General features: G+C 42.8%; 1 protein-coding gene across 2 annotated transcripts in view; it reads right to left on the bottom strand.

The window, feature by feature from the left end:
- DENND1B (DENN domain containing 1B) overlaps positions 1-14,445 on the bottom strand; it is a 1,072,082-nt gene that overhangs the window by 313,461 nt on the left and 744,176 nt on the right. For both annotated transcript variants that reach the window (XM_085601836.1, XM_085601835.1), the window contains one exon: positions 2,800-2,901. In XM_085601836.1, the coding sequence (XP_085457962.1) occupies positions 2,800-2,901 (102 nt within the window). The remainder of the gene's footprint in view (positions 1-2,799; positions 2,902-14,445) is intronic.

The raw sequence follows: 14,445 nt of genomic DNA, 5'->3' as shown, positions 1-14,445 counted from the left end.
TGGAAGAAGCTATGTGGAGATCCTCAGATGTTTATCTTGTTAGGAAATTATCCTTTCAACCATCGCTCACCAACCCAGGAAAAACACCACCCAATTAGGAAGTAGCATTTTGGTTTGGAAATGTGTTACCTCACCAGCAAATTTTGCAATTATTGAGCTGCCTCTTGAATTAAAAAAAACCTCTGGCAACTTAACACCATAGGGGAATATAAAATGTCCCTTTTAAGAACAAAAGTCAAATTTGAGATGTAGAGATTTTCTTGGACCATTGTGCATTTATTGTACATGTAGTGTCTTGAAATAATGTCACAAGAGATTTAATTTGTGGACCACATATTAAAAGCTGAAACAACAGGGTTAGTGGCTGTTGCTGTACACACTACTTACACAGCATGGCAGTTGGCACAAACAACCCAGCGGAGGTGCAGCAAACAATGTGATACCAAGTTTCTGCTGTGGATGGATAAAGGTGTGCAAAATCAACAGAAATTCACTGAAAAGACTAAGGGCCTGATGATGATGGCAGTTTGATGAGCGTCCGACCACCACCCTGTTGGGAACAGGATCACCCGACAGGGAGTCGGCAGTCCCGCCAGACAGATTACGATCCGACTGCAGTGGTGGCGGTCGGAAACATGGCTCGTAGCATTGAGGCTTGTGATGCGGCCCAAAATAGGGCTGCAGCACACGCCTCAATGCTACGAGGCATGTTTGTAAACATCCCTGCGCTATGTGGCAGGCACCATATGGTGCCTGCCACATAGTGCAGGGGTGTTCAGGGGGGCTCCATAGGGGCCCCCCAGGGCTCATGATGGAGGGCCAGGGGGGCCGCTAGGGGCCAACACAGTCACTTTCCACTAGCCTATTCATGGCCGGTTAACCGCCATGAAACGGCCGGCGGAAATGTACAATATAATCTCTACGGCAGGCCCCGAGCAGGCACCGCCACCATTGTAGGGATTGCAGACCATCCGACTGGCTCCTTGAGCATGAGTGGCAGATCGTCTCTCCGCCCACCCACCTTCCGCCTGTGGTTCTGCATGGGCCAATGGCGGTGGGACTGCCACCGACGGCTTGACGGTGGCGGTCCCACCACTATCATAATCGGGCCCTTAGTAATCAGAACAGCATAGTGGCTACTAAGATCACAAATAAACAACATATGTTTATTTAAGAAACAAAAACCCTAGAAAATGGTTCAATTGAAGGCACAATAGGGCAGCTATTTTAAATGTATAGATCACTAAAATACCCCATTTATGGTGAGCTACACAATAGACTGCCCCTCGCAACGCATTGCACAAGAGCTCCAATATTTAGTCACATGCAATCAGTGCAGACTCTTAGGCCATATATGTTTGCAACCTATTGTTTTCTAAAATTACCTAATTCCCCTAAAATGTTCTCTCTTCTACATTTTTTTTTTACTTCCTTAACATTCCCACGTCCAAAGGATTCCTATGAAAAACCGAAATACTGATCACGCTGCATTGATTTGCAGTGTTTGGAGACCATTTTCATACGTTTTTCTCCCACTCTTAGATTTATTGTATGTCCATGCCAGAATAATCTAGAAAATAACTGGCCTTCCTTACAGCTTTGCTCACTACGAGAGAATGTATTTGACTACCACTCTTGCCAGTATAGTGGGCCACATTTTCTTTTCACTTATTTACTCGAATACCATCATTAAAGAGGGTAAGGGTCAAATGTGATTCCTGCCTTACATCCAGCATGTAAAGCATTGCTGATCCACACTCAACGTTGGCTGCCCAAGAGCTTCATTTCTTTTGGTTAATCAAAAGTCTGCCGTTGGGATTCTCTCATTTGTTAGGCTGTGTAGTATTCCATCAAAAAAATGATCTTTCAAAGTATAGTGTGGTTCCCCTTCTGAGCAAGTATGCGAACAAAGTGTTCCCGCCTTACCAGCTTATTTTACAATGACCAACAAGAGGAGTGGGAACATCATCATCTTAAGGGAAATCAAAAATAAGTCAATTTAATAGAAAAATATAGACTGCCCTCGACCAAAGCTAAAAGCAGCTCCTTATTCAACCCACCCCAAACCACCAAAAATATCCTATGGAAGACCAAAGGGAAAAATGACTGCTCCTTAATGAATCTGCCTCCATAGACAGACAGGCTTCACACTTTCAAAGGGATCTCTGCTAATGCAAACAGCGCGTGCCGTTTAGTTTACAAACATCATTGCAAGTAAGCGGCCTGAGCTCCCGGCAGAGCAAACGCTGACACGGCTAGCGTTTCATTCCTGTGGCCGCCTCCGCAGGATGAAGAAGATTAAAAATGAAACTGAAATAATTTAAGGAAAACAAATAAATGTTTCAGAGACCTAGAACAGATCAAAGGAAAAAATCTCTGACCCCGACTGTACTTGCATTTCTCATTATATTGACCAGTGCCATCAGATCATTAATTAAAGGGACCAGCGCTGGCAGGTGGCGCAGAAGCAGAAACCGATAATTGGCCCCCTTCTTCGCATTGCCTTCAAAAAAGCGCCCGCTCGCTCTTTTGCAAGACATGCCACTAGGCAGACAGCGAGCCCGGCCTCATGGTATGATCATTAAGACGAAATCAAGCCGCACTTGCGTTTAAGGCTGCTTTGCCTAATGAAGGCAGCTCACTTTTTAATTACAATCCCGCTTCCTCGATGAGGGACGTTGTGTCCTGCTCATCCTCTAAGAATGTGTCAAACAGTTTTGCTACACTCTTAGATGCCACAAAAATTGAATTGAAGCTGTGACAATCTTCTGCCTCTCCCTTCCACACCCTCAGACTTACCACTTCACCGGGCAGGTTGCCGAGGTCATTGAAAGGAGTTTCCAAGGTGTTTGTGTCAATGTTAAGCAGAACCACGTCTTCCAGCGATCTATTTTTGACTCTCTGTAAAGAAGCAAAACATACAAACGTGTTTCCATTAGGCTTTTCATATCTTTTGATATAAATTGCTCCAATTTTGAATAATGATCCACGACTCAGTGACTGGCTTTGTTTCTCACTATTTATCTGAGATCACATCCATCATGCATTCGGTGTTGAGAGAATCGACATTTCATAATTAAAACACTAATGCCTTGATTGCAATTGGGCTGTTAGTCCTGCTTTAGGAGCAAAATCTGCCCATAACAGGACTACAAGATGGGGGTAAATTATGCTGATGTGACAGTTGGCCAACACAATTGGTGGCAATTAAGACCTCTCACAAACTTCAGGTACAATCTGCGGGCAATCCTGGTGTAGGCGAACTCATGCACAAATTGCACAGAAATCCCCAACTAGTAATCGGGGGCAGTAATAGGCGGATTTGCAGTCTGAACCAATAATTTGCGTAGGGGAAAGTAATCAGGTTGTTATATCAAAATAGAAAAGTTATATCAAGATAGCAAAACAGTTCAATATTCACATATGGCCGGGGTGCTGTCTCTATGCACCCCGTTATTTTGACAAATGTAACCGGGCAGCATTTGCTCTGGTAGATCGCTTTCTCAACTTCCACACAACATTGTGGAGTGCTTCTGCACTGCTCCTGAAAAGGACCCACTAGACTACCACAACTCTGAGCTATATATATCCTTTTCTGCCTTCACTAAACCAAAATTAGCCTTTGATGCCTGGTGATCACCAATCTCCCAATACTCTCAGCACTGCTAGCCCTGCCTATAACTCCTGAGGTGTGCACACCCCCCCCCCCCCCACAGCATCTTGTATATTTCCATAAACACCCTTAAGAAAAACATTATCTTAGGGCCTTGCCACAATTTGTGGTAAACTGTACCATACCATGCACATCCTCACAAGCACTGAGAAGACTCTTCATTTCCATATGTGCATAGTTGTTTTCTTGAGGAGTATACCCTGGATAGGAATTTGAGCACAGATATTTTTTAAGATCACCAAAAGTAATTCACTCAAATAGTTCTCACAATGTTCTGTTTGATTCTAACTTGATCACCAACCCTCTACTCTCAGTATCACCCTGTAAGAAATGTGCACCAAAGCACAACACATATCACCCCTTTCTCTGTCTTTTGTGAATTGTACACGATGTACCCTGCTACCTCCGATAAGGACTATCACTTCTGTCTTACTAACCATTTTACCTCTGTTTTTTACATTCTAAGTCTGTTACCTAACAATTTGTTGTGAAATAAAAGCTACAGACCTCATATAGTTCCCTCTCACCGCTCCTTCTTTCAGTTTGACATCATTGTGAATATCTTGTTTACCCACACTACCAATACTTTTCTCGCTCTATAGCATTTGGTATTTGTATGGAACGAACCATACTTTATTAAGGTATCAGTGATGGTTGATAACCGCCGCGGTATGTGCAGGTAACAGCGTTGGGGCCGGGTTTGGGGGGGGGGATTTCAAGGGACGATGCAGAGAGAAAATTAAATAAATAATTAATTTTCCCTCGGCATCGTCTCTCGAAATTCCCCTCCCAACATCGCCCCACCGCTGTTACCTGCACGGACCGCAGCTGGTTGATAACCTCCATGCCTTCTATGCATACGCCTGTAATTACAAGTATTGTCAGCTACGGGCCAATGTTGCCTAAAACTCCCTCTCTCAGTTGTCCACTTCTGCCCCTACATTTTCAAAGTCTTTGAAAAGCTTCCTTCTCAAGGACATGAAGAAGCACAAAATGAAGCAGCACGACAGAACAAGGGTCACCAGAGCGGGTGGCTACAGATGATGCAAGAAGAATACTTCCTGTGGAATGCTGATGCATGCTGTCCACAGGCTAGTCCTATGATACTTCATGAATGAAGGACATTAGGCAGATCCAGTGAGCATTTAGGTGCTACACAATACACTGGGTATAAAGGGGATTGTTAAGCAAAACAATGCACAACATAGCTGTGCCAAAGGCAATTTTAATAGTTTAACAATAAAACATGTGTTCAGTCGTACCTTCTACCTCTGCATTCTGATGCATAATAAAAGTTATTAGGCGGGTTTAAGGAGCCAGTGGTGTGATAATGGCATTCTAAAGCAAGGCTCGAGAATGCGGTTTACTTTTTGTAATCTGTGGTAGAGCTTTCGTATGCAGAGATAACTCCACCATGCCGTTCATGGGAGCTATTACCAGAATGAAACCAGTAACCCAACGTGAGGCTTTCAGATAAACACAAAGAACCAAAAATGTGCTATGAGGAGAATTGGCTACCAGCAAGGGCACTGGATATATGTAACTCTGTGGCTGTAGTGCTTTCTGCACAGTTATGAATTTACTACTCTTGCCACTTATTACAAGAGATGTTGCATGAAAGATTTGAACAATAAAACTTATGTATAGCTCAAACGGATGAAAAAGTACTGAAAAAAATCCCATGAGGTGACTCTCAGTGGCAGACCCTTTGCAAAGGTTAATTCATCACCTTTTAGTTGATGATTGCACGTATACAATACAGTAAAAATACAGATAATAGCAATACAAGGGAGAGAAAAAAAATATAGAAAATAAATGAAAAAATAGAGAAAGGGTACAAAAGCGGATTACGGCAGTAAAACGTTTGGTCAGCTTCAATAGGGAAGGGGTTCCATGAAAACAAAAATATCACGTGTACCGTTTGAACATCCCACTAGTAGAGATCAGAGGTGCTCGGAGGTACAAGCCTTATCACCTCTGATTATAAGAGTGAAGGATGCCTTCCATGTTCTTCCCTGCTGACAAATATCTTTAATGAGGTTCTTTGCTAGAGGTTCATGCACAAGGACGGATATGCTGTGCTGTGTTTTTGTTATGTTATTGGGATTTATTGTGTGCCAAACTCAACCCTGAGAGTGTATCCTGGCACGGTAGGAGCAGCGGCAATAGAGTTGAGCATCTGACTGCATGTCTAACATACTAGGAGCAACCGAAATGGGTATGCAGTTCCTAGCAGATAAAGTTGTATTGAAAGCAAGTTATTGGTCAGTGAAGGACAGATACCAGATCGGGGGATCTGATTGCTCAGGACCAATAGCCCTCACACACTCGGATGGGTGTCATGCTTCATCATAGGGTAGCTCCTCGTCAGGCTGGCACTACAATGCTAGAAGTGCCCCTCAAGGGTGCCTTTTGCCAGAGATCTTTTGATTTGTATGCCACATGTGAAGTATGAGTGGTAATGCTCTGTTTGTGAAAAAGTGTAGATTGATGAGTGGTGATTTACAATGAACTAAGGAGAACCTTATGGATTTTATTATGGTGGTCCCCTTGTTGTAATTAAAAACAGTGTGTGGCTGGATATGGATATAATGGTCTAATCCAGCTTTTATAAATAGGTCGACATGCTTCTGGTCATATTACAGTTGTTGATCTAGGCAATTCTTCAGTACCCGAGACCTAATCTACCCAGGATTGGGTTAATCAGGGTTTAGATATATGGAAATACCCAATCACATTCACATTAATGAACCTGAGTGTTTAAAGTAAACCTTAGCATCACTAGAAACCGATCTATGAGAAAGAATATTCTAAGAAAAATACAGGCATTTAGTCGTACCTACCAGGAAACATGCCAATTAAGCAAACTATGCATGTCACTCTCATGTCAGTAACATGCTATGGTGGATCAGCCCCTAGTAACGAAGGTGCGGCATCGAATGGCATTTTAATTCATGAACAAACACGCAAGGCAGCCAAACACGTTTGCGACATCAGTGTAAGGCCCACATTACACATAGCAGGGATCAGGGTAAATAATGGAGGTTAAAGAAAAGATATTGCCTGGCAAATGGGCTAACTTACCTAATTATGGTAAGGTGTGGGCCCCATTGATTTGTGGCAGAAGCAGTGCTAATAAGCGGGTTGGAAATTTAAGCAAGGCAAATCAGATAAAGTCAGCTAAGAAGGAAAGGTGAAATAAATAGTTGACTTGCAAGAGGGTGAGAGTAAAAGCTTGATACTCACAGTTTCCACACCGTGATTTTCACTACGACCTACTCCTGTCTCTGTCACCACGGAGCTGAGCAGAGGACAGGGGGAGGCTTTATACACTGGTGTATAATTCATTAGTGGTCACTTGTGTGGGGGACTTAATTGCTAAAGTAAATATTGGGTGGCCCAGTATGCTTAGCTTGTGGCCAGGTCTAGGCACCATGTTGGGTGTATGTACCAGCCTCTGTGTAGGCTGATGGGGGCTGGTGGAGATGCGTATAGTAAACTAGTGATCTCGGGGCCCGGCCCTGAGTCAAAGGTGACATGTGGCAGCATGATGGGGTCCCTGAGAAAGGCCAAGCTAAACACAAGAAAAGTGGGCGGTACTAGCAAGGGCGTCAGGTTGAGAAATCATATGCAATGAGTTCCATCTAGTCAAGGTCTCAGGCTGCTGACATAACCCGAGAACACCCAGGCTATCCCCATTGATAAATGGAGGGAAGTCAACATGGTCAGGGGGATGGTTATCTAGCAGGGAAAAGGGAAGGGTGCAGTCTCCCTGGTGGAGGGGATTTTTTCCTTTATGCCAGGATTTTACACCAGGGTATCCCCATTTAATAAATGGAGGGTTGTTGCAGGAGTGGCGATTATTCAACGGGTATGAAAAAAGAGGGGCATAGTCTCACAACCGGAGAGCTTGTTCAATTTATGAAACAAAGGTATCTCTAACAAAGACGTCAAAGGGAGGTGGCTGTCATTGCAGGGTAGGTGCACTGATCACTCCTATGTTAAAGGTGGGATGTTCTTGGGCGCGGTAGTCCTGTGTGGCCTGGTGTGCACAATCATATCTTTGATATTGTTTGTGCGTTTAAATGCAAATCGTCTATAAGATTGGGCAGTGATTTTGAATGATTTTTTGTATCTTTTTAGAACTAGGTGTAAATGTGGTTGCACAGGTGATGGTGTCCTCGTGTGCACGGATGTGTCGTTCCAATAAGGTTGCTTTGTTATTATTTAATGCCCTTTGCATGCTATCTTGACACATTGGGAGGATAATGGCATGCTTCTAGGTTAGGTGCAAGTTGTTGAGCCTGTTAGTCAAAGTCCTTAGTAGTGCTGCAATTGTGGTGAAGACTTAAGAACTGACCATAGGGAAGGAAGGTTCTCAATTCGAGATTTGGGATAACAACTGTCATGTAGGTGCAGACTATTAACGTCCATCTGCTTTTTGCAAGTCGTTGTAAATTAGCCTTTCATAAGGGAAATCAGTTAAATCAAGAAAATGAATGCTTTTAACTGAGATTAACAAGTTAATTACATTTGGTAACACCTAATCTGGTAGAGATAAAATCTAGCCGCAGATTCATTACTTTTTAATTTTCCCAAGGCGCCATACTGGATACAGAAACTTTTCTATAAGCAGTACCTCCATAACGACATTGTCCACTGGATGTGAAGTCAACAGAATCCATATAAGCCCTCCCCTGACGAGCAGACATCAGTTTCTTTTGAAACTTCTTTCCACGCTAAAATGCAGAGCCACGTATAGGAATTGCTATGGAAAGAATGTGCCCAAAAATTATCTTCTTTTTAAATAACATTTATATTAATATCTAATTTTTCAGTTCACAGAGAGGGGAGGATGTGTGGGTCGGTAAGGAATTTGCAGCTAGATCTTGCTCTACCAGATAAGGTGGCACCGAAGGGAAGTAACTTATTCATCTGATAGAGACGCCTAGCCTCAGATTCCTTACCTTTGAATGAGATACCTAAGCAATACCACCAGGAGGACCTGCGAACTGATTCAAAAAAAGATCCCCAACTAGGCTATCCGACCTGTATAAGAAAAAGAGAGAGAGAGAGCGAGAGAGAGAGAGTGAGAGAGAGAGAGAGAGAGACCGGCTGCCAGAAAGGGAGGTGTGGAAAAAGACATCCCACAAGAAACATCGTAGAAAACCCCACACAGAACAGAATCTGCGTCCATACAAGAACATGGGAAAAGACACCATGGCAGAAGAATAAGACGAGTTGGAAAGAACACTCCACATAAACATAATACTACAATGCACCCGTGATGTGACCGGGCAAAGAGAATGGGTGGAAGGCCAAGGGCAACAGTTAAAACTACTGAGCCAAAGCTCTGAGCCATAGAAGTAAGCAATGCAGAGAGTGCCAAACTATAGTTTAAGATAATATTGCAAAAAAGAACAACAATCATGGCTATAGACTATGCATGGGCAGAGGAAACACCTCGAGAGTGAAGGAAACTCTCAGGGATTAAGCAACAGAGAATCATCCAGGGGGTGGGTGGAGGGCGAGTGCAAAGCAATGAGCCTGCAGAGGTGCCTCCAGGACATGAGGAAAAGCGCAAGAACGCCACCAAAATACACTTTGCATAGAAGAGAGGTAGGAAAGCATGATGTACTATAGAGATACCTGATAAAAGAAGGTATAAAATATATAAATAGACCGGTATGAATATATCTATGTACAATATATACAAACATAAATATATAAAGAAATTAACACTGTACAGGGGCGTAACAAAGGCCCCCGCAGCCCCAGCGGTGGAGGGGGGCCAGGCTTACCCATTCTGGAGGGGCCCCCCTCAGCCCCTACTGTTGGGAGCGTGAGGGGCCCCTTCAGCATATCTTGCAGGGGACCCCCTCACGTTTACTTACGCCACTAACACTGTATAATAAAATGTGCCTAAGGGTACATATAAACGGACACAACATCGGTCATGCCTGAACATGGGACAACGGTGAGCTGGCAAACAGCTATATGGCCCTATATAAAAGGAATGGGGGTGGAAATCCCACACCCCAAAAAACAAAGTGAGCAGATAGGAGAGAACACTACTGACTGAACGATTATGATCAGGCAGTCGAGAGACAACTGAAAAGAAAACAGCAGGGGAGAAACAACCCCACTATAATAGAGAAATAAGTCTACTGTGGAAGACTGCAAAAAGGGGTCAAGTTGAACGAGACCAACACAGGAGTGGCCAAATCCAATAGCTAGTCCCCATCTTAAAAGAAAGAATAGCAGACTGAAAAGGGACTTGGCTGAAGCAGCGGCTAAAAACAGAGAAACAGTGAAGGTCTAACCAAAGAACCAGGGTAAAGAACCGAAGGAACAGAGAGAGAGGCAGTGCCTGCGGCCTAACAAGTGTGGAGGCCTAAGCAAAATAAGTTCTAGTTTGCACAGAACAATCTGTGAGCGGCCAACAAGCCAAATAACATTGTGAGTGAGGATCCTGATGTCACCAAAGATCGTATTTGGTATGCTCATCAGTACAAGGGAAGCAAACCACCTCCCCCAAGGGGCAGAGCTATTTCTCCGCTTGCAAGAGGTGAAGTAAACTCCCTGTAAAGAATCCCAAGGGAACACCAACCTCCGCTTGAATCAACCCAGAGAGCATGATCAAGGAACCCATTCCACTCAAAATAACTTTAATGAAGTTGGTTCTTCCCCTAATTAAAAGTAAAGAAATCGCGTATGGTCACCCTATGTTGTGATTTATACGCTAAAATGTGAGGTCGACATGTTTCTTGCCCTATTATCTGTTCGATGGCAATTCCTCAGGACCTAATTGAAAACTACCTACACATTTTTTGGTGGTGGGCACCCAACACATGTAGTGAGAAGTGACCACCTTTACAGCACCCTGAAAAATGTGGGGGTACCTCTGGTGTCAATCAAGTTTAATCAAATATAACCCTGGTTATTAATGATCTGGTCCATAACAGTACCGGTCGCCGTCGACACTGAATTCTAGTGTCGGTTCACTCGGTACAGTCACGAAGTTAATCCTACCCCGGCGGTGCAACCGGTCCAAATTGAGTGGAATATTTTTCCCTATTTTAAACTTCACTATACACTTGCACTTTCACCTACACCAAGACCCTTACTTGCACTTCACCTGTCAGCTTCGGAATAAAGATCTCCGTTAAGTAGGCCCCATCAAGGGCGCCTGATCGGGCATTGCAGCGCCGGCCCGAGTAGGAGCAGACCCGATGATGAAGCAAGACACCTTCTTGTCAGGTGTGTGAGGGTCTTTTTCCAACAAGGAGATCACTCTCCTGTATTATACTGGTGGTTATTCTACAGTTAGGATCGGTATTTTTTCTCTTTTTTCTTTCTATTAGGAACTGCATACTCATTGTCTTTACAAATAACCTGTTAGCCATGCTTTACTAAGACTCTCCAATACTTGAAAATTGCTATTGCGCAAATATCTTTTCAGACTGCTTTCAAAGACTATAGCCTACTTTATTAAGAATGTTAATTCAAGTCCGAATTTAAATATATCCGCTACTAAACACTGTTCGTGTTTACTAACCTAACATTTTAATGTGTATTATGGTTAAAAATACCTAATCTCTGGATAAGAATGTTGCATCTATAATGAAATGTTGATATTCTGCCACAACCATAAGGCGCACATCTTTGGCCGCTTGGTTTATTGTGACATCAGTAGGACCTGTCAATGTCACTAGTTTAAATGACACATATCTGCGATCGTGTTTCCTTGAGGCACTATCACCTTCTCAAAAGGCGTGCTGGTGCAAGCATGAACGGGGCAACACTCACATTACAAGGAAGGTGTAGTGAGGAGGTCCACACAGGAAGGATGTAATTAAAGATGGTTTAGTCAAGAAGGTAACATGTTGAATAGTTCCAGTATAACAGGTAGTTAAAATGTCAAGGGGAGCCCCACCTGGAGCAGCCTGCCTGTTGCTCAGCCCATGCTCAACTGTCACTGCACCTCTCTGTGTCTCAACATTCCAAGGCACATCAAGACTTCAACATTCTATTGAGTACAGAGCAGAAGCACTGGCTGAACAGGAGGTGTAAAATACATTACAAATGCAGGATACTACAGAATGTTATAGGATTAAATGTACATTAGATGGAACATTATGTGGCATTATCTACCCAGAGTAACACATCGATACAAAAAGGATACAAGTGCTATAAAATCCGGAGATTTATTGAGAAAAAAAGTGTTCACATTCAGCAAATCCGAAACAAAATGCTATTCACCAGCGAGTAATAGTTTTTTTGTGTGTCGAAGCACTAGAAGAGACAACTTGCACTGTCCCTTATACTTCCCAGAGTAAAACAGTTATGTGAAACACAATTCTACACTCGGCAGGAACAAGCCTTCATGGGCATGCTTGCTATAACAAGTAACGTAAAGCTAATAGGTCTGGCTTTAATGAGCAAATACAGCCTATCATGAATGCATTGCATGTACAAAGGCTGTGTAACACATTAAGGCCAGGCCTAAGCTAAGAAGTTATTGTGTTGCACTGAGTATAGCTAAGAAGCTATTGTGTTGCACTGATTACAGCTAAGAAGCAATTGTGTTGCATTGAGTGCATCGAATAAGCAATAGTGTTGTATTAAGTGCAGTTAAGAAGGGATCTTATTGCATTGAGTGCAACTAAGAAGCATATCCATGGATTGCAGAGCAGCAAGCAGAGTTAAGAAGTTAAAGGGAGCGGCACCCTGATACGTACCAAAGTTGGATGCAATAGACAGTCACAGGGTTAGAGCAACTTGCAGGAATGGAGAGTCACGTGTTTGGGAAAACTGCTGTATAGGCAACATTGAAGGACAAGTGATCTTCAATGTTTCCAGTGTAAGTGGAAGGGAACCCCACAACTTAACAGTCTGAACCAAGAAAGTGTATCCTATTAAATAAGATCTGCTGAACTGTTGAAGTATGTTATTGATACTGAAGCTGCACCTTGAGCGTGCCTTGGTCGAAAGATACATAAAATGATATTATTGTAATATAAAGCATGCACACGTTCAACTTATTGGCACTGGGAACAGAGACTGACCAAATACAAGAGTGTCACCTTATTAGCCTTAACCCTTTCCATGTCATTTGAGATGACATCAGTGATGTCACTGTCCATGTCATGAGTGAGGTCATAAGCAATACATTGAGGGGGCATACGTTATAGTTACCTCATGTAAATATTAACTGCTGAATTTGTTTGGTTTTGTGTGTGTAAAATCTGAATCTAACTAGAACGTACCTCTCCATGCCCCTCCACTCTAGGATACTCTACAACATGCCACTCTATGACATGTCACTCTACTCTACACTACGGCATGGCACTATACTCTACGCCACTCCACAACATTCTACTCCACTCTATGCCTTGCCACTCTATGTGTCACTCCACTACACTACACTCTACAACATGCCACTCCAGTCCACCGTATGACACGCCCCTCCAGTCCACCCTATGACACGCCCCTCCAGTTCACCCTATAACAAGTCAGTCTAATCTCTGAAATGCCACTTCATGCCACTCCATTCTCTTTCACTTTTAAGACACTTTACAATGCACAATTCCACTCTACGACATGCCACTCCACTCTTTATTTATTTATTTTATTTGAAAAGTTTTATAAAGCGGGAACCAGACCCAAAGGGGTATCAGAGCGCTGTACAGAGTTGGCGCCAGCAAGTATACAAAACATAATGAAGGTAAGTGAAGTTACAACCTGTGGGGAACAACATTCAAAGAATAAAGAGTAGGGGGTATCAGAGGAGCCATAGAGCACGCAATGTAAAACATCATACAATAGAGAGAACCATGAGGTGCGCTGTGAATCAAGGCAATATAACAAAAAAGAAGCAAGCAAAATCAACAGCTAATGCAATTAAAGGAGCTATCGAGGACTAGAACAAAAAGAAGGTAAACACATATAATAAAACATCAGTGAAATACTTCAAGATTTGGGTTATTAACAAAACACACAAGCATAATCAACGTGTTAACATCCATTCATTAGTAGTCTTTTGACCAGATTTTTAAACGAAGTAGTGGAAGGATTGGATCTGATCTCGGATGGCAAGGAGTTCCTGATTCTCGGAGCAAGACCAGTGAAAGCTCGGTTGTAAGATCTTTTCTTTTTGAATCTTGGAGGTTTCAAGAGAAGGGTGGACGAACTTCTGAGGTTCCGACTGGAGCCCGATAGCTCCAGCTTATTTGCTAGGTAGTACGGGGTATTGTAGTGTATGGCTTTATGAGTTAGATACAAATGGATTGAGGGTAGTGGCTATAGAAGTCCGCACCTGACAGATGTAGTATTTCTCAGTATATCCGGATAGTGCAAAGGACCAAGGAGCACTCCCCTCTATACTCCCTACTTAGGAAAAATGTCATATAGCAACATTAAATACAAAAAGGTTCAGCACTTTCAATAGTTACAACAAACAATGTCCAAAACAGTGAGCACAAAAGAAGATATCCAGATGCCAGATGTTGGTTTCTTACGCGTCGGTAATGTTCCTTTGATTTTTAATAAATGAATTCAATAAAGAACAATCCCTTTTAAGACACCAACATCTGGGATCTGGATATCTTTTTGTATGCTCACTGTTTTGGACATTGTTTGCTGTAACTGTTGAAAGTGCTGAACCTTTTTGTGTTTAAGTCTTTACGAGTCAGACAAGCTATCTTGAGTCGGAGTGTAGCTTCAATAGATAACCAATTTAGCTACAAAAGGTCGGGTGAAAAGTGATCAGA

The sequence above is a fragment of the Triturus cristatus genome, chromosome 4_2, assembly GCF_964204655.1.
Source record: "Triturus cristatus chromosome 4_2, aTriCri1.1, whole genome shotgun sequence".
Lineage (NCBI taxonomy): Eukaryota > Metazoa > Chordata > Amphibia > Caudata > Salamandridae > Triturus > Triturus cristatus.
Note: the sequence above shows the minus strand (reverse complement) of the source record. Positions and strands in the feature narration are given on the sequence as shown.